This window comes from Aspergillus ochraceoroseus (assembly GCF_002846915.1).
Source record: "Aspergillus ochraceoroseus IBT 24754 chromosome Unknown P175scaffold_5, whole genome shotgun sequence".
NCBI classification, from domain to species: domain Eukaryota; kingdom Fungi; phylum Ascomycota; class Eurotiomycetes; order Eurotiales; family Aspergillaceae; genus Aspergillus; species Aspergillus ochraceoroseus.
Window position 1 is genome coordinate 1335979 of NW_024468480.1, and position 26253 is coordinate 1362231.

A 26253-nucleotide genomic window follows, 5' to 3' on the forward strand; every position below is an offset into this window, starting at 1 on the left:
AGTGACAGGAGTGTGGGCACCCGAAGTTGTCGTACTGTTCTGGGGAAGAATATCAATCGAATCAAGAAACGCGTTTTGAGTGTTGCTGTTGACAGAATTATCAAAGGGTTCTAGCTGCGCGATTCTCGTCTCGCCAGAATCTGCCACGAGGAACAAAGGGGAAAAAAAGTAAGCCCAGTTCGTTCAACAGCTTTGGTACCAACACTTACTTGGAGCTTGCTCGTAATTAGATGTAGAGGCGAAGTCGTCGTTAGCCGTATCGACAGCGGCCTCCTCGGGATTATGTTCGAAGCTGCCCTGATGGCTCAACGTGTTGCTAGGCTGTGCTGCTGAGCCGCCGTAGTTGTTATCCAACCTGAACGCACGAGCAGCCGCCATGAAGGCAGCAGTGTCATCAACATCTGCCACGAAGGCCATGGCGGTTGATGCTTTGCTCAGTCGAGGTTGATGAGGGGAAGAAGGTTGAGGAGAAGGAGTGGGGGGAGTGAGAATAGGTTTAGAGTGAGAGAAGTTTGTGTTGTCCCCAGCAACACTACAGGAGGCCTGTTGTGTTATATGACGTCTCAGTTTCACATTCTTTCATAAAAGTGAAGGGACACCAAGAGGAAATGGAGAATAAAAGAAAGAGGTAAGAAGACTGACCTTGTCTCTTATACTTTTAGGAGCATGACGACTTTCCTCCAGACTATGAGAAGACCTGTCTGCCACAACTCCAACGACACTGTGGATAATGCCTGCAATACTGATACCAGTGAGCTCTTCAAACCGTTTTTCAAGGTCCATTTTTCCCCCCAAGGTCTTAGTACGCATTCAATTGCCTAGCCAGGAACAACCCTAGACTTGATGGGATACACCGAGAGATACAAGGGAGAGGAAAGGAGAGGGGAAAGAGGAAGAGTATAGGCAGACTTGTAAATTAATTAGTGAGAAGTGCTACCCCATGTTTTTACCCTAGAAACACAAAGATTAAGAATAAGTATTGGTGCATATTCACCAGGTGTTTTGTTCAATGTAAAATAGAAAGGCAGACATGGGCTGCGGGAATTGCTGCTAAAATCTGCTGGGCCTGCCAGGGTTGTGAATATAGCCAGAGGTGAGATAATATGTTGCCCAAAAGGCATATTTGCGGTATATATTCCTTGGTGGAGTGAGTATAAGACAAGAATGTGAACTGATAATACATAATACTGCGCAGAACTCGTATTCTGCCACAGCTTAGGAGGGTATAGGGATACTTTCCCAGCCCTTCTGCCCCTCTTGACGATGCTCGACAATCACCTGCAGACCTCGACGGCCACAGAAGCCATCGTTCGCAGCCACTCGTTCAATATCTTGGAAAGAGCCACCTTCGGATTCATTTTCGTTCGGAACCCAAACGTTCTCAGTAACGGTCTGACCGGGGACTTCGGTTCGACGGGGATTGAACCAAGGCAGGCCAACCAAATGGTTCCCCAGATTGTGAATAAAAGAGTAGAGCTTCTCAAATCGACGAGTAGTTCCCAACCAGGAAAGAGTGCGGCTGTCGTAAGCAACGCGGATGAATGGGTTCATATAGATCCCCGAATCTGTGATCTCCTCGACATTGAACGCAGCCGGTTGGATATCTGCATGGATGAGACAGCACTCCGAGGCTTCCCAGAACGTATCCTGTGATGCACGGAAGCGGGCAGGGTGCTGTTCTGCGGGCCCTGATGTCGGAAGTTGGAAGAATCGAGCATCGAAGGCAACCATTCCACCCCAGCAACTGCGAACCCGCACAGCATCCGTCCCAGATAGAACATCCTTCCGACTCTGGCCCTGACCAGAATTGGAGAACCAGGGGAAAAAGGGCAGGCCCATACCGTAGCCCTGCAAATCGCGGGTAGCATAGGTATCGTAGAATTTGAATGGGTTGATGAAATCGACCGCACAGGCCGCGCGATACCGAGCAATTCCATTCTCGTCCACGTTAGTGGAGAACAAAAGTTGAACAGCATCAATAGGATTAAATATAACGTCGTTAAGGTAAAGCAACTTGTCGAATCGCATCTCAGGATGGTCGTCTAATGGTCGTAGGGCTCGGTTCCGGACCTCAGCCAAGTACTCAATGCGTTTAATTCGTTTCGATCCGCCAGGGACAGTCACGACCTGCAGGGTATTCAAATCCAGTTGGTCCTCGAACACAATCGACTTGTTACACTTGACTTTCGCCTCCAGCTCCACTAAAGCGCCAGCGCCAGCGGTTCCGCTATCATTTTCATAGATACTCAGATATACATTCTCTTCTCCAAGCAAGTCGACTAATTGGAGAACCCTCTCACCCCATTGTCCACCAGCAAGATCTCCACTACGGTCATACAAGCTCGCAGCGATGAATATCTTCTCGTTACGGGGGTTGCCTCGACCCGATGTTGTGGATTTGGAGATGCTGTCTTGAAGCGTGCGGTAGTGTGCTGGTGGTCGGGTATATGAAGGTCGGAAAATAGATGTCAGGACTACAAGGGCGAGGATAATGCCACCGATAGCATGGAGATAGAGGCATGCGCGTCGTAACAGTAGGCGTCGGTAGCAGTTTGGCCGCTTCCATCCGGAGAGGAGAAGTCGGGGTCTGGAAGGCTTCAGGCGACGGTACCCGGAGTAAGGCGAAGTGAAAAAGCGTGATAGCAGAGGCACTTTATGTAACAGTCGTCGCGGTCTGGGGATAGATTGTGACTCAAAATCCGCTTCGTCAAGATTGAATGTTCCCTGCGAGTCAATAGAAGACCGAGCATCTAACTCGTACTCATCCGGATGAAGAAGTCGGGACGACATGATGGAGAGATTGACTAGGGCGAGGAAGGGGAAGAAATTAATTCTCCCATTCCTTAGCAGCTTGATTTATCGGTTAATAAGTACCCAGATTCAGCATCCTGGAGCTCCGTCGAAGCAAAATAAATATCTCAGGGAGTTCTATCTTAGCTCAGGGTTAAGCTTATGTCAGCCGGCTCCATCGCCAAGCCACTTTACATTGATCGGCGGACCAACCGAAAGATTTACCATATTATCCTGCACACAGCACAGGCATGCAATGCAGCCTTCAATACGGAGTACTGCTACTCAATGTTTCTTGAACTGGAAGCCTTCAGACCTACAAGTAACGATGGGTTTCTGATTTGTGAATCATATTGCATATTGGGTCTTCACTAATGTATGCTTTAAAGATGCTCTGTCCCATCTTTTTCTGACATCTAAACTTGATACGCTATAGATCCGCCGTCTCATCCCTGAAGAGGGACAACGAGGGATACGAAACTTCAATTCGCTGCAGAATACCAGCTGCTTTGATGTGATGTCTCCACGTGTTACTATAGTCAGTACGGTTTGAGCCCTCCAGCTGGGCGGTTTCGGTACCATGAAGACCTTGCGAATATTTCCCTCGAAGATCCCTTGGCTTTATGCTCTCTAACCGCCGTTGATCGGGATATATATTCTATAGCTGAAATTCGATATCTTGAGGGGGGTAGCCCATCAAGGGAGGGTCTCGCGTCTAGGTACTTCACAACCATCGATGCAATCACATGGCGCTCTGCATTTTATGGTCCTATCGCTAGCTTTCGAATTGCCCAAAGTCAGAAATACCGATTTCTGCAATTGAACAATTTGATCAGTTGGAAATTTATTCCACATGTTGTCTACGGATGGTTCCGCGGAGCTTTAGAGGGCTTGTATACTCATACCAGGCGATAACGCCCTGCTAGGCAAAAGCAGCCGACTAACGGGTAGAATCTAAGACATACTCCATATGTTACAATATCTTGGTATTATAGACTAAGTATTCATGTGACAGTCTTCCCCAACCCGAAGAATTGGGGTTTGGTCTGGTGCCGCCAGACCATAATTAGTATAAATTCTACAGAGTATAGCATGGTAAGAGGTTTGGTGGATTCCCCCCACCCCCGACAATCAGCTAGCACTGTTCGCAGCAGCTGCAATCTTAGAAGAATTGTTTCAAATCCAACCCGCCCTTTTCTTTTGATATTCTTCCTAATCTCACCGAGGCCTCGAAGAGTCCTAACTTCATGTGAGTCGAAAGTCTAACATGAAGGCGGTGGTGGAGCTCTAGTTCAAGTGACGTAGGCGATTGCTTCTTCCGCCCACTTTGAACGCTCTCCCCAACCTTTCTTCTCCCTCTCTTTTTTTTTTTTTTTTTTTTTTTGGCACGCATGCAGTCTCGCTTTGCGGAATTGTTATATTCGGTGGATTGGTGGCTTCCCATTTATTTTTGCACGCCTTTCCCTTCTCGTTTATATAAACACCTCTCAAATTGTGGCCCGAAGTACTGTCCAAAATGACAGACTTCAAGTTCGCCAACTCCTCAGCGAAGGTCCCCGGCAACGGGGCTCTCCCCGCAGAGTTTCCGATAAATGCCCCTCCCTCGACCGACATCTGGTCCAAACCCCCATCGACTGAGCGATTCAACGCCCCCATTCTGTACAGATCTGTCCCGCTAGCTTCGTTCAAGCGTGCTCGAGTCGCTTTCTCCGCTTGCTGGAGGCATCAATATGACCAAGGTGGACTTATTCTCGTCATCAACCACGCCGATGGAACCCGGAAATGGGTCAAGACGGGAATTGAGTTCACCCACGGCAGACCCCATCTTAGCACTGTCGCTAAGGACCGATGGGCGGATTGGAGCTTGTTCCCTGTGCCATCGGGCGGTGGAGCCGCAACGATAGAGATTAACAAAGAGCAGGACAATAGCCTGTGGATATACCTGGTAGAGGGGGTTCAAAAGTCCCCCATTCGCGAGGTCACTTGGGTCTTTGAGGAGCAGGATGTCACCGACTGCTGGATTGGCGTGTATGCAGCAAAACCCTCGAGTGAAGGCGGAGACCTAGTGGTCAATTTTGCCTCCGTGGTGATTGATGTGACCGAGCCCACGAAGATTTAGGTGTCCCTGTTTGCACTTTATTATTGTTATCATGATTCGTAAAATGGATGAGCATTAGTCATGATATGTTGGCTATGCATTTGAATATGTCATATATAGTGAGTGATCTAGGTCTTTTTTTTCTTTCTTGAATAAACAGCGAGAGGTTGAGGAGATTGATCTTTGTTGTTCTGGAACCATTGTCAACAGTATTGATTGAGTGCAGCGTCTTGATTGTACCCAATATAATGTGTAGTGGTGTAACAAATTTGGGGCAATGAAGATGAATAGATGGTGTTCTATTTCAACAGCGCAGAGGTATGTTCAAGTGTGTCCAATCGTATGTGTGCGTATCCTCTACAATGTACAGAGTATGACCCCGAATAATACAAAAGTGAGCCACCATTGGCATGATGAATATTCTCCAGAAAATCGCGCATACAACTGATAGATCTGATACCTCGAAGACGAGGTCTAATACACAGGTCGTGTTGAATTCCCTCACCAGGAATAGGAAGAATTCCCACGCTGGGCATCGCGGCTCTCGCGCTTTCTTTTTGGGTGCAGAACTAGCATAATGTGAGCGAGTCAGGGTACCTCTTAAGTAGGACAGTTTCTTAGTAGGATGAAAATTCCTTAGAAGACTCTAATTAGCGGGAGATCCCGGTGGTATGGAGTCAACAGCATTAGTCTTTAATACGGAGTTACACCAAGCCAACATTCTTGGTTTCGAAATGCGCAACCCCAAGTACAGTACCCGGTCGCTCGCTCTCCTGCAAGGAGGGAACCTCGAGACATACTTTCTTTCTTTTCATTGTTTCTTTCTCTATCTTTTGAATACTGGTTTACATATAGATTTGAATACACTTTTCGATTATATTTATACAATAATTTTGTTGAAGATGGGGCTATCTTTCGACGAGTAGGTGATCTTATCTGATTCTTTTACCCACTGCGCACCCTGGTAACACTAGCGATTTTAGCTTGGATGCCAATGCATCTTCAAGAGTCAGCGTTCTTGGCGTCTGCAAGAATACTTGACTATTTATTTGGATCAATCTATGAGGATGATTTAACGAGTGCAAAACTGGTTCAACACTAAATTCATTCGGATATTTCAACGATGGAGGGTCTTGTATCTTTAGGCTGACATGAGGTGGGCCTAATCAAGGAATCTGGTGTTTTACAGTGGACCAGTAATAGTATCACGTGCCTTGGAATCGCGGGCATTTGGATTGTGGCTTTATGTATCCAGATTACCGAGCCGTATTTAATCCAGTGTGACTCTTCAAGTAATGAGGGATCTCTCGGTGCTTTGCCACTCATCACCACAACCTCTCACAACCAGCTTTTTCGAGTCCTCGCTGCGACCTGCATCGCCCTGCATTCCAACCCGACCATCCAGGCGGCTGAAGGAGGGTTGGTGTTCTCAAAAATTTCTGCAAATATCCCTTCCTTCCCCACCATCATTAGACGTTAAGCTGCTCGAAGCCCTCGATATTACAATACTACCGACTATCCTATCCTAGGTTGCCGGTGCATCGGGTGCCGCACTACCACACTGGGCGTCAAGCCTATAGGCTAATCCTGACTGCCTCCAACGTCGACGTGCATAGGTATTGCTTGTCGATCGTGGGTCTTGACTGGTGTGGTGTGGTGTGAAGACTGGCTGTTCAAAGTTCCAAGTTCCAACCTCTCCCAAATCCGGGTTCCTTTCTTGTACGACAGATCTTCCGATCCACGCATGTCTGTGCACCTCACGCTTCACTAGTCATAGCCTCGTTATATCTCCTCCGTCAATGTACTCTTTCGATACCCGAAACAGCTGAAGTTGACTGCGTGCTCTGCGCTTGGCCTCGTTTCGTCTCCAGTCCGGTTGCTTTTTTGTTTCCTCCTCCACTAAGATATCCCTTTTCGTTGGCTGTATATTCCTTTTTCCTAAAGTGGATCTGGCTGGCTCAGATCTCAAATAGTCCTCTTTGTCCGCTGAGGTATTTCACTGCGTGTCTCCCCTGCTCTGACACTCGGGCGCTACTTCCTTGTTTTTATTATCTCGTCAAATTTTCTAGCGTCTAATATACCTCTCGCACTCCTCTTCGAGGCAAAAACGACTTTGGAACAGCTATCACAATAAATGGACGTTTCTCGAAACCGGTTGATATCGTGCCGTTCCCCGCCACTATTGCTGACCCAGCCGCAATGCCCATACCTGAACCCGGCGGATCCGCATATGGTACATTCGACAACATGCGACAAGATACTGAGGACCAGGGGGAACGCCTCCTTCCCGAGGAGGCTTATGAGTGCGACGATGGTAGTAGCGCGATAACGTCGGTGGATTCGGTACAGGAAGGTGTTAGGAAGATTGAAGCAATCAATCTTACATGGACAACGAAGTCTTTAGTGATCGCCTATGTTAGGTGTGTATATGTAACCTCCGACTGTCCATGGGTGTACTGTACTCGAGGTTGTTCTAACTTGGCTCTAGCATCTTTCTCATGGCATTCTGTACCTCTTTGGAAGGTCAAACCATCATGTCACTCTCCGCTTATGCGACGAGTGCATTTAGTAAACATTCTTTGATTTCTACGGTCCTTGTGGTCCAGAATGTCGTTAACGGTAAGCTGATCTTCCCTGAAGTTGTATATTGTCAACTAATCCTTCTTAGCTGTTATTAAACCCCCGATGGCCAAAATAGCTGATGTATTTGGTCGCTTCGAAGCTTTTTGTGTTTGCATTCTGATTTACGTCCTCGGATATATCCAAATGGCCGCGTCAACGAATGTCCAGACATACGCTTCTGCCCAGATCTTTTACTCTGCTGGCTCTACGGGCTTGCAAATTCTTCAACAGGTGTTCATCGCAGATAGTAGTAGCCTCCTCAACAGGGCGCTTCTTGCCCTCCTTCCCGAGTTACCGTTCCTTGTTACGGTTTGGATAGGTCCCACGATTGCCGACGCAGTGCTCCACCACAGCTCATGGCGCTGGGGCTACGGGATGTGGTCGATTATTTTGCCCGCTTCGTTTCTTCCGCTCGCTCTCTCGTTGCTACTTAATCAACGCAAGGCTAAGCGTCTGAATTTGATAAAGGAGCGGCCGACTCACCGACGCGGATTTTTAGCCATCCTCCGTCGCTCTTGGTACGATCTCGATGTGTTCGGCTTGACCCTGCTCTCCGCAGCGGTCACATTGATCCTAGTTCCTCTCACGCTTGCAGCAAATTCCAAGAATGGGTGGAAAAGCAGTAGCATAATTGCGATGATCGTCATCGGAATTGTTTGCCTTTTCCTTTTACCCCTATGGGAAACCTCGAAAAAGCTCGCCCCGAAGCCTCTTCTGTCCCTCCATCTCCTCAAGCAACGTACAGCACTTGCTGGATGCTGCCTGGCGTTCTTCTACTTTAGTACGTTCCCCCAAGCGTTAGGCTATGCGAACATTGCACCCCGCTAACAATTCATAGTGGCCTTTTACTTTTCGGTCCAACCATACCTCTACTCTTACCTGCAGGTTGTGCAAAACTACGACGTCGCTACGGCTGGCCGTATCACTCAAACGTTCGCATTTACGTCAACTATCGCTGCATTTGGTGTTTCGATCTTGATCAAGTACACCTGTCGGTACCGGATCTATGTGACGGTCGGCTGCGTAATCTATACGCTCGGCTTGCTGTTGATGTTGCTGTACCGCACAGAAGGTAGTTCAATGGTGCAGGTTTTAGGGACACAGGTCATTGTGGGCATGGGCGGCGGGCTCCTCAATGTCCCCGTTCAGCTGGGCGTTCAAGCATCGGCCAGCCACCAGGAAGTCGCTGCGGCAACCGCCATGTTTCTCACAGCCATGGAGATGGGTGGTGCCGTAGGCGCCGCGATTTCTGGGGCTGTCTGGAGCCACAACATCCCACGGAAACTTGAACTTTACCTTCCTGACGGGCACAAGTCTGAAGCTCAGGAAATTTTTGGAAAGCTAACCAAAGCGCTGTCTTATGACATGGGCACGCCAGTCAGGATTGCCATCAACCGATCGTACCAGGAGACGATGAACAAGTTACTGGTCTTGGCTCTAGTCGCTACCGTTCCGCTAATTCCCTTGAGTCTTCTCATGTCCAACTATAAGCTAGATAAGGTGAGTTCATTGAGCTGGAAGAGGGATTCTTGAAGCTAATCGGAGCAGATGAGCGAATCGCCGAATTATGCACCGCTCCCAGTAGATGATGAGACCGACCCTACAGATCAGTCGAAGTGAATTTGAGCGGCGCTGCAGGTCCTCGTCGTTTGTTGATTCAATAACCCTCTACTTGATTTGGCATCGCTGCAGCTCGTATTTCTCTTGCATTGCTTTTCGTGATTCCCCCGACGTATCGTTTATTGTATATATTGCCATTTTTATGACACAATGTCATCCGGTTCGTGCGTACGGTGCATGCTTTGAGATTGATCCCAGATCGTCCCTTGTGACGGGGCTGGGAAGTGACACCTGAACTTATACAGATTTGAGCGGATAATAGCGTTTTACAGGAAGCATTTTTTTTCGGCGTATTTGTTACTTTGCTTTGACGTGGTTTTGAGAAGGGTACATGTGAATATATAGAGAGAGAGAGAGAAGGGAATCGATAGCAAGAATAGACTCATATTCCACGCCCATTTTTACCCGGTGCCAAGGTAGTAGTAAGTAGTAGATAAGTGTATAGGAGTGCACTCATAAATGGGCTTCGTCGGGAGCTCCAAAACGGAAGGCAAGACCCGTCGTTTCAAATGGGCGCCATTCCCCAAACGAATTGCCGGAAGGATGAAACTTGGTGGGGATTTATTTATTACATGGATATGTACGGAGTACCTGGATCGGAATCACTGTGTAGTAGTTAGTTATTAGTTACTATTATAAGTCATCTGTAACCATGGCTGCCTCTCTGGCGCATACGCGAACAAGTAAAACGGCGCCTTTGGACATCCTGAAGATTACTGGTGCGTGGATGTAGTAACTATAAGGGATTGAAATGTTTGACGTTTTCTTTTCTTTTCTTTTCTTTCCCTTCTTTTCCTACTTTAGGTAACTACTTGCTGGGTAAAAAGTGGTAGAAGTCTGTCTGGGGAGACGGGTTCTCGATGATGATTTGAGATCTCTCTCCCCTCTCTCTTCCTCTCTCTCTCTCTCTCTCTCTCTCTCTCTCTCTCTCTCTCTCTCTCTCTATTTCTTCTCCTTCCATCCTTTATTTCATTTCTTTCACACTGTCATCGGCTGTGGTGTCTTCCTTTCATCTTACAATTGAGTCTTCGAGAGTATTTCCTCGTACTCCCGGGTTCCACTGTAGAATCGTGGTTCTCGACCAGTCCTCCGTCCTCCCAGTTCCAGAGAACGTTCTGAACTGGTGCCGCAAACCTTCCATTACCTTTCTTGCCCCTCCTTTTGAGAAATTCATCAGAGGTTTCTCCTAGACGAGATCACTGAGGACGGAATAGAGGAGTTGGAAGATTGACAACAATAAATACGCAAGATTCCAAAGCATTGACTACTTTGTGGTGAGTTCCAGTTCTCTCTCTTCTTCTTGAATACAGAGTCATTAGTCCTGGGCTATCACATCATTATTATTCCTTTTTTTTTTTTTCAAAGTTTTCTGGAAGATTGCAGGGGCAAGTGGAAGTCAGTACATGAAAGAAATGAAAAAGCGAGCTAGTTGTGACTGTGATGAAATGAACAAAAAAGGCCCGGACTAACTAACCCAAGCCAACAGTGCGGGAATCCCACTCCCTCGTCTCTTATCCGCTGGCAAGCAACACCACCAAAACCTAGACTCGGCTTCCTCCAGCAGCTTCCTTCCTTCGACGACCTGGCAATAATTCTGGCCTCCTTCTCCGCCTCGAATCTCCCACATTGGCTGCCTCCTCCGTCCCTTGATCATCACCCATCATCCGCATCACTTTGGTCTCTAACATCACTTCATACACCGCACGATCCACCTTCTCTTTTCCTCATCCACCTCCCTTCATCTCCGTCCCTCCCCCCTAATCTGATTTCCCGTTCCGCCATCTCTTCTCCATCTCTCCTCCCTCCCGACACTCGATCTTGCTCCTCTTCACCGCTCCTGTCTCCTATCCTGCCTGTCTCGGGTTCAGATAGCATTTCGAGCGTCCTCTCTATCTATTCTCAACTCTTTCCCCCCCTCCGAGTGCATCAGTTCCTCCTAGATTCCCAACATGGTTGTGGCAACTATCAAGTACGTCCGTCTCTTTTTGCTTCCGCATCTCATTGTTCTTTCGATCTCCTTCAAACCCCCGTCGTCTCCTCCTCTTCTCCTACACCCCCTTTTTCGGGGTGTATCGACCAACCCTTGCTTCTCTTGTTTATAGGCCGCTTGCTAACCGCGTGAGTATGGTGTTTATAGGTGTGTCGTTGTCGGTGACGGTGCCGTTGGCAAAACCTGCCTCCTGATCTCATACACAACAAACAAGTTCCCTTCAGAATATGTGCCAACTGTGTTTGATAATTATGCTGTGACAGTCATGTAAGTAGAATCTACTGAACTTATCTCTTTTTTTTGTTGTTGTTGTTGTTGTTTTGTTTTTTTGCTGGGCGTGATGCCGCATTTCGCATCAAGCTTCTGGGAGCTCCCCTCCTGGGACCCCCTCAACAACGTTCCGACCGGCTTCACCTTTGATATTTATCCGGACTTGAATACTCGAGAAGATAAATACTAAAGTTCACACTTGCTTGCGACTTGTTCTATTCGTTGCTAATCTGATCCCCCTGCGATAGGATCGGAGATGAGCCTTACACTCTAGGTCTATTCGATACCGCCGGTCAAGAGGATTACGATCGCCTCCGCCCTCTCTCATATCCCCAGACCGACGTCTTCCTGGTCTGCTTTTCCGTGACATCTCCCGCTTCTTTTGAGAACGTGCGCGAGAAGTGGTTCCCTGAGGTCCACCACCACTGCCCCGGAGTTCCTTGCCTGATCGTCGGAACGCAAACCGATCTTCGTGATGACCCCGCTGTTCGCGAGAAACTTTCTCGCCAGAAGATGCAGCCGATCCGCAAAGAAGATGGCGATCGCATGGCTAAGGATTTGGGTGCCGTCAAATATGTAGAATGTTCCGCGTTGACCCAGTACAAACTCAAGGACGTATTCGATGAGGTGAGTGGCTGCGATTGTCGGGTAGCGCTTCAGCACATATACTGACCGATATTCATATAGGCGATCGTCGCTGCGCTTGAGCCTGCCCCTAAAAAGAGGTCGAGGTGTGTTTTGCTGTAATCGAAACAGCTCCCCTGTGGAACGGGTTAGTACACTTCCCCTTAAGTCGCCAACCGCATAGGCGCTCTTTTTTTTTTAACACCTGGCGCTCTTAGCAGATGTATCAGTGATATCCGGCAGCCCGAGATATTTAGATCGTGCTTGATTTGAATGATATGGAGAATTGCGAATCTACTCGGCTTCCCGATTTGGTTGGCGACCCAACTGAGATCTTGCGCTTTGCCCGTGGATGGATCTTTGCATGGTGATTGTTATCTAGGCTTCTAGCCACGTTCGATCCTTGCTTTTTATATGGCCTTTTATTATACATTTTTCTGCAACTGCCACACACAACTGTTGTATCAACAAACACACATCATCCCGCGCCGGCTTCTTCCCCCCCTCCCCCCTTGGGCCCCTTTATCCTGCTTCATGCTCCACCCAATCCCCCTGCTTAGGAACCCTGCCCTATTCCCAATTACCTTGCGCGCTCTTTCCACACCCGCCCTTTCATTCCCTGTCCATTTTCACTTCCTTTCTTAACAACTCTCATCGTCTGAATCGGCGTTGGAAGTCGAGGCGTCCTGTTTTGGTTGGCTTCTGGTTTGATCTGATTCTTTATGCCCTCGATTTGTTGTCATGTCTAACAGATTTACTGTGCCATTTTAAGTTTCCAAGATCCTCCAAGATACGGGACATGGACTAGATAGCACAGATACATGGAATATGATGACCAAAGTATTTGATCCACGGTTTACCACCAGGTGGAGGTTGCTTTTTCGGCTTTACTGAAGGTTGGATGAGATAATTTGGACTTGGTGAAGAAATAACCCACATTATTGAGCGCTATCGCTCTCGAGTGGGGGCGATTGATGGAAAGGGGGCCCCTTTCTTCAGATAGATAGATACCTTGGCGGGTGACGACCGATAATTAAAGAAAAACTTTTATATAATTGATTTTATCGAACATAGATTGGTTGGTCCATATGGTTCATATCTCATTTACAGTTCGTCCTTGTACACCGACTCTGGCACCTCCTTGCGTCCATACCACCCGCCCAGATTCTCAGCAGCTCCGGCCTTGACAATGCTCGTGATGATTTCGTAGGCGATCTGTGCAGCGGCCAGCGCAGTGGTCTCGGCATTGTTATCATAGCTAGGCGACACCTCGACAATATCGGCGCCGACAATGTTCAACTTCTCCAGTCCACGGAGGATCCGAATGAACTCGCGGGTAGTCCAGCCACCGGGCTCGGGGGTGCCGGTTCCAGGGGCAGTGGCGGGGTCCAAGACATCAATGTCCACGGAAAGGTAAACGGGCTGTTCAGGGTCGAGGCCGATCCGCCGGATGATCGCGTCCACGACGCCCATGGGGCCGCCGAGTTCGTCGATGTCGTCGGCATGGATACGCATGAATCCCTGCTCGGGTCCGGGGGCAGTGTAGTCGGCATCATCGACGCCGGTCAACCGGGTGCGAAGACCGGCATGCGCAGAGGTCGCGTTGCAAATCAACCCTTCGCGGCTGGCCCTGTGGAAGAAGCTCCCGTGGTTGAAGGCCGACTGCTCCGATTGCCAGTAGGCCGAGTAGCGCACGGGGTTCCACGTGTCCAGGTGCGCGTCGAAGTGCAGCACCGTGATCGGTTTCTGGTAGATCCGGTACAGTGCCCGAAGCGCAGGCAGGGCCACGCTGTGGTCTCCGCCCAGCGTGACCAGTTTGGCCCTGCCCGCGGAAATGCCCTTGCTGCCGCCTTGCGCGGATGATGTGGCTGCTGGGGTGGTTGTTATGGGCGCGCGCGTGCCCAGCTCCAGGAAGGCTTCGTACATTTGTCGTTCGGCGAGGCCGTTGTCGAACGGTGTGATGGGGATGTCGCCGCAGTCTTTGATCGTGGCCCAGGAGCTGTACGGGTTGATGCCGGCGCGTGTGTTGTATGCGGTTCCGGCCATTTGGCGGGCACTGGCGGCGCGGATGGCACGGGGACCGAAGCGAGCTCCTATATTTGTTACATTAGTATACTAGGTATTTATATATATATATATATATATATATATATATATAGTAGTAGTTTGTTTGGTATAGTACGTACCTGGTCTGTAGCTAACGGCGGTGTCGAATGGAGCCCCGATGATAGCGATATCGTATCGCTCGTCCGGTTCAATCAGACACTTGACAGGCTTCAGATGAGCGAAGCTGGCGATTCCAGAGAACGTCCACTGTGATAGTTAGCTCAAGCTCAATTTCTAGCCCATTGATATTTATTTTCCAGAGCAGGGATTCACCTCTTGATTCCATTTCTGGAGCAACGCTTCTCGGACATGCTGGGGAATGCTTTCGTCATGGTCATGGTGGGCATGGGACAAGGCAGTTCCAGCCAAGGCCAGCACACCAACCGAGGTCAGCTTCATTGTGCAACAGATCTAATAGCCACAGGGATTTCAGTGAGAGGAAGAGAGCGAAAAAGAAGAGAAAGATAGATAGGAATATATATACCGTGGAATAATACATGCTGGATATAATACAGTCAATACCGTCACAGTCGGTATTGCGATCCATCTCTTATCGATAGCAGAGACTCTTCTCATTGGCTGCCTTGGTGCCTGGCTGCATGACATCGCTCGGACTTTCCCTTTCCGGCCATCTTAGTCATCCATCTCCAATTCAACATCTCGTCGTTCTGCTGTTGTATTTTGTTATGACTATTATTAACTATTACATTACTTTGCTATTGTTATTATTATTATTATTCTCCTCATTGCAAGCTGTGCTCTTGCTAACTTGGACCTCGGGTTTGCTTCATATTTTTTTTTCCCCCGTCGATTGGTGTCTCCCGTCCAAGTTCTTCACCTGAATAACCTCAACAACAAGATGCCATGCGGCGAGTTGTTGTAACAGGACTTGGTGCGGTGACCCCTCTAGGAGTAGGTAAGTAAGTATTGATAGCATTTCTTCCGCCTGCAAGATCCCAGATAAGACGATTACTGTTATGGTGCCCTTACGAGAAACGTTGAAAAAAAAAAAAAAAAAACCAAAAATGTCCTCCCAATAAGGCGGGTTCTCCGTCTTCTCCCCCGTCTCGCAAGTCTCCACTTCCAGAAGAGGAAGGTCTGCGACAAAGCTCGCTGGTGTCATGGAGAGATTCCCGGGAAGGTAGCTGGACACGATACCCCGTCATATCACACACACACACACACACACACAATGTACTCGGTTTTTTGATTGTTATTTACCCCCACTCGTTTGCTAAGCTCTCGTGATTGGCAGGAGTGCGGCGGACTTGGAGACGTCTCTTAGATGGCCATTGTGGCGTTGTGAATGTCAAACCGCGTGATGCGAGGTTCGCGGACCTACCGTGTCAGATTGCTGCGGTTGTTCCCCAGGGTTTGCGGCAAGATGGGAAATGGACTGCCTCGGAGTGGTTGAGTAGAGATGTAAGTATACCTATACCTCCTAATCTAATCATAAACTCTGGTTTGGTTGGGGTTATGAGAGTGAGTGCGCTATACTAATGCGTGACAGGACGAGCGGAAAATGGCCCGGTTCGCCCAGTTCGCCTTGGCTGCTTCGGAAGAGGCTTTGGAGGATGCGGGGTGGAAGCCAACCGCGGCTGATCGACGAGAGGCGACAGTAGGTTTTTTTTTTTTTTTTTTTGTTCGAGACTGTTCGATCCCATTTAAAGCTGCCTGCACTAACGAGTCATGGTAGGGTATTTGCTTAGGATCCGGCATCGGGAACTTTGATGAGATTTATGATACGGTCGTAGCATATGAGAAGGGGGTTCGTTCTCAAATCTATTCGAGACGTGGCGAATTAATCTGAACATCCGTTAGGGCTACCGAAAGGTGTCACCCCTGTTTGTGCCAAAGCTGTTGATCAATCTGGGGGCCGGCCATATCTCCATGAAGTATGGCTTTATGGTAGGCTGAATCCTTTGCTTCTTAGTCCATGAGATATTGATTCCCGTTAGGGCCCCAATCATGCCGCCACCACTGCATGTACCACCGGAGCACATTCCATCGGCGATGCCGCTCGCTTCATTGCCTTTGGGGACGCAGATGTGATGCTTGCGGGTGGCGCAGAGTCCTGTATACATCCACTGGCTGTGGGCGGGTTCGCTCGAGCGCGCAGCCTCGCAACAAGCTATAACGATACCCCCGAGAAAGCCTCCCGACCATTCGATGCAGATCGCGAAGGTTTCGTTGTTGGGGAAGGCGCAGCTATGTTAGTTTTAGAGGTACTAACTTGCCTTTTTTTTTTTTTTTTTTTTTTTTTTTTTTTTTTTTTTTTCTTTCTAATAACAACTCAGACGTCAACGAAAGCAGTTTTCGCTAACCTGCTTTTTAGGAACTAGAACATGCAAAAGCTCGAGGCGCTCGTATCTATGCCGAACTAAGAGGCTACGGCTGCTCTGGCGACGCACACCACATGACAGCCCCCAAGGAAAACGGCGAGGGAGCACTTCTAGCCATGAGAAAGGCCTTGAAGCACGCTCAATTCCAGCCCTCGGCTGTTGACTATGTGAATGCGCATGCGACATCGACTGTCGTCGGAGACGCGGCGGAAAACGCAGCGATCAAGGCCCTCCTCCTGGGTCCGGGTGGTAAGCAAAATGCGTCCGATGTGAATATCAGCAGCACAAAGGGAGCTGTGGGGCATTTACTTGGTGGTGCGGGGGCTATTGAGGCGCTGTTCACCGTTCTTGCTATCAGCGAGGTGAGTTTTAAACCGTATACACCATCCTCGCTAGGATGTGCTAGATCTTGGCTGACGTGTTGGTCCTAGAATGCTATGCCCCCAACGATCAACCTAGAGCGCCTTGCGGATGGATTCGACTGCAACTACGCCCCGAATCAAGCACAGGAGCGCCGTATCGATGTCGCCTTGACCAATAGCTTTGGCTTTGGCGGGACAAACAGCAGTCTCTGTTTCTCTCGACCTGACATCTAAGTGTATAATAATATTCACAGTTGTAAAATACATGTACATATATCAAGTTAATTGAGTTCAGCTGAAATGTGTTACTCATTCACTATCGGATAATAATATTCTGTAGAGGAATCAATAAGCTTAAATCAGGACTATATACTTGAGCCATGGTTACACATCACATTACAGGCTCACAATCACTATCTAATATCTATTCAGTAGAGGAGAGCGTATAATAGGGCAAGTAAATAGTAACACATTCACCACCAAACTATGCAGCTGTCATTAGCAAATCCAGGTAATCTCATTCCATAACTAAACCCAGAATTCTTTCAGTTTATATATAAGACCAGACAAGCCTGCACGTGACACCCTGATGCGGACTCTGTATCATCTCTTGGCAACTACAGTTCATCGCGACCGGAAACACCCACCATTTCAACCCGGCTTTTTTTTTTCTTTTTGATTGTCGACTTTACTCTAATAGATCTTGACTCTAGTTTTATTTTACGTTCCTTCTTCCTTTATTTTCGAATCGAGTGTTGGGGGGCACACCCGCCTGTAGCGCTGTGATTATGCCTTCAAACGGTGACGCCGGTCGAGGTATGTACTCCCCCCCCGAGTCCTGGGCCCAGCACCACACCACACCACATCACGAGCTGTGTTAACAAAGTATGGACCGATGTAGCTTCCACGGCCGCGTCGAAGTCGGGCAGCCTCGTGAACGCGTCGGGATACAAGTTCTCCGACAAGGACAGCAAGCCGGGAAAGATCAAGCTGAAGAAATCCGCCAAGATCGGGAAAAAGAAGGGTGAGGATGGGCGGTGGACTTTCCCTTCCCTTCTTTCTGGAAAGATACCTGTCTAACTGGGATCGGGGTTTGCAGCGCAAGAGAAAGATGCCCCTGATTCCCCCGGGTCGTCGCCGATTCTCCCGGAGATCGATGAGAAAACAATGGCGGCGTTTCCTACGGGGAAGCCACGGGAGGAAGATACTCTCGAGACGGTGATTTGTAAGACATGCAAGAGGCCGGTCCTCAAGCAGAACGCCGTCGAGCATATCCGGGGCTGTATCCGGGCGAAACAGGAGAAGGCGCGGCGGAAGAAGGAGGCGCGGGATGCGGCGAATCGCGCCAAGGAGAAGGGGTCCGGCGACAAAGACGGCGATGACGATGATGGTGTCGGTGACAAAGGCGATGGCGAGGAGTCGGTGAAGGCGCAAAAGAGCGCCGCGAAGAAGAGTGCCGTCAAGGGCATGGCGGAGGATGGAACGAAGAAAGGGAAGAAGCGCAAGGCCGAGGGGGACGACGACAACAAGGACAAGGAACCGAAGAAGAAAAAGAAGAAGGAAGAGCCGAAACCGAAAGCGCCCAAGCCCAAGGGTCCGGTTGATGTCGAGAAGCAGTGCGGTGTTACCCTGCCGAATGGCGCTCAGTGTGCGCGGTCGTTGACTTGTAAGAGTCACTCGATGGGTGCGAAGCGTGCGGTTCCTGGACGATCTTTGCCCTATGATATGCTGCTTCAAGCGTATCAGAAGAAGAACCAAGCCCGTCAGCAGAGTATGTTTTTTTCTTCTTTTTTTTTTTTTTTTTGGGAAAGAAAACGAGACTAATATAACTACAGAGGCGGCCATCGACGCAAATGCACCACTCCAGGATGACCTGGAAAATAATGGCCCTGTCGATTCAGACGAAGAGAAAGATTCTGTCATGGCAGCAATTTCCCGTTCCCACCCACAACCCTTGGTCACCCATACTCTGATATCTACGAAGAAAAAGTATCAGTATGTGCGCATCAAAGAGATGATTTCCCATGCACTGGGCGGAGCACGCGGCGGCGGACTATTTTCTACGGGAGACCAGATCAGCAGCCCTATTGAGGGAAACATCTTTCAGCCCCTCAACGAAGTCAATCTAGACATATCGCCGCTTGCTTCGGATGCGCCTGATGATAATAGCGGGACGACTACTACGACAGACGTCGCGAGAAAGACCCCCGTGGTAGCGAGCTCGTAGCAGGCTGACGTCTCCCTGATTCCACTTCTTTTCTACTTTTTCCCTCGTTTTTACAGCATATGATGAGCGATGACGGTATTGCATCTGGTTCCCTTTTCTTGGACAAATGGTTAGGATGAAGGCGTTGGTGGGAGTCCTCTTGGAAGGAGGCCGGTTTGGATTATTCTTCAAATTGTTGTGATGAAGCGATATACCCCAACTCAAATGGCTATGGATAAAACTGTACATGAAAGCCTTATTCATAACCCGAAAATCTATCTTACTCATTCCATCCTTCTCTCCTTGAAGTTGTAATGTGAGGATGCGCCCGAAACAGTAATTGTGTGCCTCAGGCCATCCGAGGTCATCTTCCCCGACAAACCCCCCCAGGACAAAACAACTTCCTCCATTGCTCGAACTTCACCAAGCTCTGTCCTTCTCTACAGAGGCATCTTTTTCAATATCCCTCATAATTGTCTCCCTTTGCAGTCGCCGAATCACCCTCCCTGCGCCTGCGGGCCAGAGAGAGAGAGAGAGAGAGAGAGAGAGAGAGAGAGCTTGTTAAAGGCGAAAGCGAGTCTGGGCCACCCTTGCTTGTCCTCACATCAACTCGGCTCCCGATCCCCTCATCGTCCGAAAATCAGAGAGGCAGAAAGAAAAACGAAAGGAGACAAAAAAGAAAATGGGCAATTCCGTCCCCGATCTCGACGCGGTCGGTATTAAAGCCGAACCCCATCTAGCTGATCAATTTCGCAGGGAGGTCGCGGACTTGCTAGGTCGCAAAAACCTCAATTTCCCCGGGGCTCAACCGGTCAGCTTCTCCAACCGCCACCTCCTCGAACTACAACGGGAAGACTACTACGTATGCGAAAAGACCGATGGCATTCGCTGTTTGATGTACTTTGCGCGCGGAGAACCGGAGTCAGAGACGCCTGAAATCCACTACCTCATCGACCGCAAGAATGAATACCGCTACGTGCCGCAGCTGCACTTCCCCATGCCCGACGACGACACCTTCCAGTCCTTCCACGTGGATACCCTGGTAGACGGCGAGTTGGTGAATGACACCTACCCGGACGGCACGCAGCAACTGAAATTCCTCGTCTTCGACTGTCTCGTACTCGACGGACAAAGCCTCATGCACCGCACCCTCGATAAGCGCCTCGCATACTTCAAGGAGAAAGTCCTCAAGCCGTACAACGCGCTGTACGACCGATTCCCCGAGGAAAAGCAACACCGCATCTTCACGGTCGAAGACAAATCCACCCAAGTCAGCTACGGCATCGAGATGATGTTCCGCGAGATCATCCCCAAGGTGAAGGAAATCCACGGCAACGACGGCCTCATCTTCACGTGTCGCAGCACCCCCTACCGCATCGGCACCGACGAGCACATCCTGAAATGGAAACCCCCGGCCGAAAACACCATCGACTTCCGCATGCGCCTCGAGTTCCCGATCCTGGAGCCCGACTCCGACGACGAGGCCGACGGCCTCACCGATCCATTCCCGGACTACGACGCCCTGCCCATCTTCCATCTCTTCGTCCTCCTCAATGCCAACGAGTACCAGCCCTTCGGCGAGATGTTCGTCACCGCGCCCGAGTGGGACGACCTCAAGGCCCTGCAGGTGCCCCTCGACGACAGCATTGTCGAGTGCGCCAAGGACGACCAGGGCCGCTGGCGCTACCACCGGATTCGCGACGACAAGGCCGACGCAAACCACATCTCCACCGTGGAGAAAGTCCTAGAGAGCATCGAGGACCGCGTCACGGAGGATGATCTCATCCGTGCGGCGCCCGCCATCAAAACCGCCTGGAAGAAGCGCCAGGCCCAAGCGGAGGCGGAAGAGCGGAAGCAGCGGGCTCGACAGGCCGCTCCTCCGCCTTCTCATACGAATGGCAACGGAGTCAAGAGGAAATTCGAGGAGGAGTAAGTTGCAGTACTGGGTGCGGGGTAGTAGTAGCAACAAACCCGCGCTTTCTTTTTTCTTTTCCCCGTTTGTTGATTTGCGATTAGTTTAGGGTTGCTTGCAAGGCGTCTGGAGCTAATCTTTTCTTTCATATACTTTTGGCCAAGTAAAATAAATGGCTTCCCGGGGCCGGGGGGGGGGGGGTTGGGGGGTTCTGGGAGACGGGAGGAAGTTAAAAAAAAAAAAAAAAAAATCGGTTGTTTTGCCTCTCTTACCTACCTACATGGGAGAAGGGAAAGGGGGTTGTACGATTTTTGTATGTATGTATATCTGAGGGTGCAATTGTTATCCATTTGCCTTTTCTTGGGCATCCACGTTATAGTTAGCTTGAAACGGTGAGGTAAGGCAGTGGTAGAATTGCTCTATGGAGAAATGAAACATCAATTTTTATTGTACTGGTATAAGGAAAAGAAAAGAAAAGAAAAGAACACAGCAAAAGAAGAAGAAGAAGAAGAAGAAACAAAAATGGCGATATTCGCACAACAGTTATACACAACTATCCTATCGTTTCTTAATGCTGACGTCAATGTTTCCAATAGCCCACAGAGCTGCGAATACGCTCAGGAGCCCAGCGGTGATCGTCAAGGGCTTGCGCATTCCATCCCAGAAGGAATACTCGTAGGTAACCTGAAAGCACTCGATAAGCTATTCTGTCCGGCGTGATATCTGGGAGGAAAAAAAAAAAAAAAAAAAAAAAGGGGGGGGTAGGGGGTAGGGGGAACTTACGATAAGCTGGGCGTCGCGGGCTTCATCGGTAAGGCTTTCCACGGTCAGAGTCAATGCGGTGCGGCCAAGGGTGTCCATAAATGTCTTGTGGGTGGACAAGGAAGACTGGATCTGGCTGGTGCTAGGAAGACCGTTACTGGAGCTTCCGTCGACAGTCTCGTATCGCACATTGCGGGCTCCTTCGGGGAGGATTACACGCACAACTACCTTCTCATACTGGACACCTTCAGGCATCTTCGGTCCCTCAAGGAAAGGAACCTTGAGAACGTAAGATTCTGCACCCGAGGCCCGGAGGAAGGTCGACAGCTCGTTGTTCCAGCCAAGACGGAAGCTGTAGTTCCAGCCACCGAAGATAGGGAACCGGGGTTTGAGCTCGAGATTGGCTTCCCGGTTGGCTTTCCCGGGGCGGTAGCGGCTGGTAGAGATGTTGCCGATGTCGTCGATGAAGTAGGGGTCCACGGAGCCTGGCTTCAATGGGTATTTGAGTTCCCGGATCGCAGATGAGGGCGACTGCTGGTAGTTGGAGACGGTCCATTCCACACGGGAGAAGTGGTTCAGCAGTTTGGAGCCATTGTTGTGAAGCCAGTAGCGCTCCTCGGTAGCCAAGTTGCCTCCCCAGTGAGACACTTCCAAGTCGCGCTCCAACAGAGACGCGGTGATCACAGGCTTGGTGAACTCGTAACGGACAGTAATGGGGTGGGTAGTTCCTGGTGCAACCTGGGCCGTGTCGTAGGGACCGTATGTGTAGGTCGAGCCGTGACGCTCGGGATCTTCACCGGTTTTGAGATCCGTGGTGGTATAGTCAGGAATGTTGGTGCTGGGGAATTTCAGTTTGGTCTTTTGTGTCACCGTCTGGTAGGCAGAGGGGACGTATGCGGAGAAGGAGTATGTCAGGAACTGGCGATCCGACTGCTCAATGGCAGCAGGGCGAGGATGGAGCGAGTTGAGGAGAGAGTACGAAATGCCGAGAGTGATCTGCGAGGAGGGAGCAAGAGGCTCAGAGAAGTGGACAACAAAGTATTGAACATCGCTAGTGTTCAATTGACATTATTAGCCCATGCATTCCATAGTTGTGTGCTCGATCAAGCAACCGTGGCTTCGTCGTCACCACCACCAGCCATTGGGCGCGACAATGGTCAACCTACCTGGGTGAATCAACTGTCGCAATTTCCACATCAAGCCTTCCTTTCTCTACCTGCTTTTTGTTTCGAACTTCCAATCCTCCCACCTGATTGAATACGTCTGAGGGGAAGGACAGGTAGTATTCACTCCGGGGCTGTTTATCGACATTCTCGACGACGATGTTGACGGTCTCGCGAGCATAGCCCTTTTCCAAGTTGGTATTCCGCACGAGATTCACATTCTTAAACACCTGAGGAGGCTTGAAGTCGGCAGGGAGCAGCACCTGAGAAGGGTGAGAGGTAGAATCGGCGCAAACTATAGAGCTGCTGGACAGGACAAGCCCGCAGAGCGCCGTAACAACGGTAGCAAACGGCCGCATTGTATCGATGGGCAGTTTTGCACCGGACTGCGCTGGAGGTCCCAGTAATTCTCACCAGGAGAAAGATCGAAAGAAGAAGGGAAATGAGGGACGGGCAGGCCGAGGGGAGGGGAGGGGAGGAATTCGGCGTGATGCTGAGGTGTCCCGATGATGCTCGGATTTAGTTCCAATACAGTACATAAAGTACGGCGACCGCCGCGGCCAAATCATGCCGCCTTCACTTCTCTCCTCCCTCTCTCCCCTCCCTACTGGCTCTGTTTTCATCCTTTCTGACATTTTCGCGTTGCAATTTGACTCTTTACGCTTCCATAGTCTATATTGAATTAGGATCTGCTCTGTGTCGCTGCTCACAATGCTCGCATTTAGAGCTACGTCGCGTCAATGCATCCGCAGGACAGTTGGAGAGCCTCGAGCGCTATATGCACGACAGAATCATAGCTTCGCCCAAAGCAAATTCTTCCGGGTTTCAGAAGAGGTTCGAGACGCGGTGGCCACGGGGAAACCGGTAGTAGCCCTGGAGACTACGATCTACACTCACGGTACCAACAGTATCCTTTCTGTCAGTAAGGCTCCGCTAACATACGTAGGCTTCCCGTACCCCGAGAATGTAGCACTGGCATCGCTCCTAGAATCGGTTGTTCGCGTGAATGGGGCAGTTCCCGCTACTATCGGTATCCTCAATGGCGTAGCCCGAGTTGGTCTTCAGCCCGATGAGCTCACTGAGCTGGCGTCAACCGCGGAGAAGAGAAACGCATTGAAAGTTTCTCGTCGAGATTTAGGCTACATATGCGGGCTCGTACGTTTTATTTCTTTATCTATAGTTGTCAAAAAAGTCTCTAATATGAATAGGGCATGGCTGGAAAACCGCTTCACGGTGGGACAACGATTTCTGGTACTATGGTGCTCGCACATTTGGCTGGCATTAAAGTGTTCGGGACAGGTGGTCTGGGGGGTGTTCATCGTGGCGCTGAGTCGTCGATGGATATTTCTGGTATGTGCATTGATTGAGACTGTGGTGAGGGCGCGAACTAACAACACCAGCCGATCTGACTGAGTTGGGACGTACTCCGGTGGCTGTGATCAGCTCAGGGTGCAAAAGCTTCCTAGACATTCCTCGCACATTGGAATACCTCGAAACAGAGGGGGTGTGTGTTGGGACCTTTGCCGACGGCCGTCAAGGTGCCGTGGATCTACCTGCATTCTTTACGCGGGACAGTGGAATCAAAAGCCCCAAGGTTATTCAAGATGAGGCGGAAGCAGCGGCTATTATCTGTAAGATACCGTGTCCCCTTTAAATCAATAGCGATTAACGCGGGTATAGATGCCCAATCACAGCTGCCTGTGTCATCTGGTATCCTTTTTGCCAATCCAGTTTCAAAGGAATACTCAATTCCTAAAAGCGAAATGGATTTTATCATTGACGAAGCAGTCCGTCTTGCGGATGTCGAGGGCTACCATGGTAGCGATAACACGCCTTTCGTGCTGGCCAAGATCAAGGAGCTCAGCGGTGGAAAGAGCGTGACAGCCAACCGGGCCCTAGTCGAAGCCAATGTCCAGCGCGCAACAAGGGTTGCGGTTGAGCTTTCCAAATTAGAACGGTCTAGCGAAACAGTAAACGAACGGTGAGTGCCTTTCAAATTGCGTGAGGCTCGAATGTCCTAATTTCGAGATGCTCCTGGTAGACATATGCCAGCGATTCTCCGGATCGGCAGGGCTGACCAAACGGTTTCATCAGAGGTAGAGCCGGAACTCCACCCAACTAGTGAAATCCCCGTGACGCAGCCAGAAAAGGCGGATGTTCTGGTTGCAGGCTCGCTTGCGATTGACCTGGCATGCGATTTTGTTCCGCGAGCTGGGAGTGGTCTAGTACTACCTGCCTTCCACACATCAAATCCCGCCGTCATTGGACAAAGTCTTGGTGGGGTGGGCCACAATGTTGCTTTTGCTGCAAGCTCCTTGGGAAGCTCTGTTGTTTTTTGCAGTGCAGTCGGTGATGATCTTAGTGGCCGGGCCGCGTTGGCTACCCTGGAACAGGAGAAGCTTTCCATTAGCGGCGTTCAAGTGCTGCCGGCATCGTCTGGCGCGCGTACTGCACAATACATCGCCGTGAACGATGCGAAGAGAGACCTCCACGTAGCGATGGCTGATATGGGTATTATGGAGCTGCCAGACGATGTCTTAGGCTTTGACCGGTTCTGGGAGCCGATTATCGCGCGCACCAAGCCGCAATGGGTGGTTGTTGATGCCAACTGGAGTCCTGAGCTTCTATCTAAGTGGGTTGCAGCAGCTAACAAGCACGGTTCTCGAGTTGCTTTCGAGTCCGTTTCAACTGTGAAATCTCAAGGACTATTCAAATCGAGCGCTGGCGCCAAAGCTGCAGTTGCAGAGTCGGCATGCGTCCCTAACAACACTGTCAGTCTTGCTGCTCCGAACGAGTTTGAGCTTGCTGCCATGTATATGGCTGCACGGGAGAGCGGCCTGTTCGAGTCTGCTGGCTGGTGGCGCATCGTTGATGCAATGGGAATGTCTTCGTCTGGGTCACGAGACCGACTTGTTGCAATGACCTCTGCCGATCTCGTTAACACCGGGATCCCGCAGCAGAGTATACAGCTCCTCCCGTTTCTTCCATGCATCATTACGAAGCTAGGCGCCAGGGGAGCTCTCCTTACGCAGTTGCTTCGACCAGGTGATTCCCGCCTTACAGCGCCTGAGTACAGCCCGTATATCCTGTCTCGCGCCTCGTCTACAGACGAGTTTATTGGGGGGGTGTATATGCGACTGTTCCCTCCTGCTGCTGAGCTAGCAGATGGAGCCATTATCAGCGTCAACGGCGCAGGAGATACCTTACTAGGCGCTGTCATCGCAGGGCTTGCAGCCGGCCATAAAAGAGTGGAGGATGTGATTCCTTTTGCACAAGAAGCCAGTGTTATGACTCTGAAGAGCACAGGCGGTGTCAGCGAAGACCTCAAGAGCCTGCAGCATCGCCTGAGCCAGCTATAATCATTCCTCATACTAGTAATTCAGCCT

General features: G+C 50.0%; 9 protein-coding genes across 9 annotated transcripts; 6 read left to right on the forward strand and 3 right to left on the reverse strand.

Annotated features, from left to right (window-relative positions):
* Positions 1-895: 895 nt before the first annotated feature.
* P175DRAFT_0502267 (glycosyltransferase family 69 protein) lies at positions 896-2885 on the reverse strand. Its single transcript, XM_040897343.1, has one exon. It carries the CDS (start codon positions 2788-2790, stop codon positions 1216-1218), a length of 1575 nt encoding a protein of 524 aa, XP_040751512.1. The 5' UTR covers positions 2791-2885; the 3' UTR covers positions 896-1215.
* Positions 2886-4146: 1261 nt separating this feature from the next.
* P175DRAFT_0558307 (uncharacterized protein) lies at positions 4147-5355 on the forward strand. The gene has a single exon (XM_040900834.1). The coding sequence runs from the start codon at positions 4307-4309 to the stop codon at positions 4907-4909; it is 603 nt and encodes a 200-aa protein (XP_040751513.1). The 5' UTR covers positions 4147-4306; the 3' UTR covers positions 4910-5355.
* A 1732-nt stretch (positions 5356-7087) lies between these two features.
* Positions 7088-9130, forward strand: mirC (siderochrome-iron transporter MirC; the record flags this gene model as incomplete). Its single annotated transcript, XM_040893918.1, has 5 exons — positions 7088-7308; positions 7377-7507; positions 7557-8291; positions 8349-9010; positions 9059-9130. The coding sequence occupies 5 exons, from the start codon at positions 7088-7090 to the stop codon at positions 9128-9130; spliced, it is 1821 nt and encodes a 606-aa protein (XP_040751514.1).
* Positions 9131-11079: 1949 nt separating this feature from the next.
* Positions 11080-12137, forward strand: cdc42 (Rho family GTPase CDC42; the record flags this gene model as incomplete). The annotated part of the gene is made up of 4 exons (XM_040898483.1): positions 11080-11099; positions 11268-11387; positions 11639-12017; positions 12078-12137. 4 exons carry the CDS (start codon positions 11080-11082, stop codon positions 12135-12137), a joined length of 579 nt encoding a protein of 192 aa, XP_040751515.1.
* A 940-nt stretch (positions 12138-13077) lies between these two features.
* Positions 13078-14563, reverse strand: P175DRAFT_0558311 (agmatinase). Its single transcript, XM_040900835.1, has 3 exons — positions 14394-14563; positions 14201-14327; positions 13078-14107 (listed from the first exon to the last, which is right to left on the reverse strand). The coding sequence occupies exons 1-3, from the start codon at positions 14517-14519 to the stop codon at positions 13119-13121; spliced, it is 1242 nt and encodes a 413-aa protein (XP_040751516.1). The 5' UTR covers positions 14520-14563; the 3' UTR covers positions 13078-13118.
* An 817-nt stretch (positions 14564-15380) lies between these two features.
* P175DRAFT_0439824 (putative beta-ketoacyl synthase (Cem1)) lies at positions 15381-17058 on the forward strand (the record flags this gene model as incomplete). The annotated part of the gene is made up of 7 exons (XM_040893986.1): positions 15381-15542; positions 15631-15738; positions 15817-15888; positions 15942-16028; positions 16079-16345; positions 16456-16824; positions 16894-17058. Coding segments are annotated over 7 exons (1230 nt in total), but the record flags the coding sequence as incomplete, so codon positions are not given.
* Positions 17059-17612: 554 nt separating this feature from the next.
* P175DRAFT_0517120 (uncharacterized protein) lies at positions 17613-20963 on the forward strand (the record flags this gene model as incomplete). The annotated part of the gene is made up of 6 exons (XM_040898960.1): positions 17613-17640; positions 17726-17848; positions 17924-18595; positions 18660-19047; positions 19368-19372; positions 19756-20963. 6 exons carry the CDS (start codon positions 17613-17615, stop codon positions 20961-20963), a joined length of 2424 nt encoding a protein of 807 aa, XP_040751518.1.
* Positions 20964-21207: 244 nt separating this feature from the next.
* P175DRAFT_0460548 (dolichyl-diphosphooligosaccharide--protein glycotransferase subunit OST1) lies at positions 21208-23353 on the reverse strand. The gene is made up of 3 exons (XM_040894729.1): positions 22871-23353; positions 21726-22755; positions 21208-21626 (listed from the first exon to the last, which is right to left on the reverse strand). Exons 1-3 carry the CDS (start codon positions 23224-23226, stop codon positions 21501-21503), a joined length of 1512 nt encoding a protein of 503 aa, XP_040751519.1. The 5' UTR covers positions 23227-23353; the 3' UTR covers positions 21208-21500.
* Positions 23354-23578: 225 nt separating this feature from the next.
* On the forward strand, positions 23579-26226 carry P175DRAFT_0438685 (pseudouridine-5'-phosphate glycosidase/carbohydrate kinase family protein; the record flags this gene model as incomplete). The annotated part of the gene is made up of 6 exons (XM_040893922.1): positions 23579-23765; positions 23814-24022; positions 24076-24217; positions 24268-24498; positions 24548-24848; positions 24909-26226. 6 exons carry the CDS (start codon positions 23579-23581, stop codon positions 26224-26226), a joined length of 2388 nt encoding a protein of 795 aa, XP_040751520.1.
* Between the last annotated feature and the right edge of the window lie 27 nt (positions 26227-26253).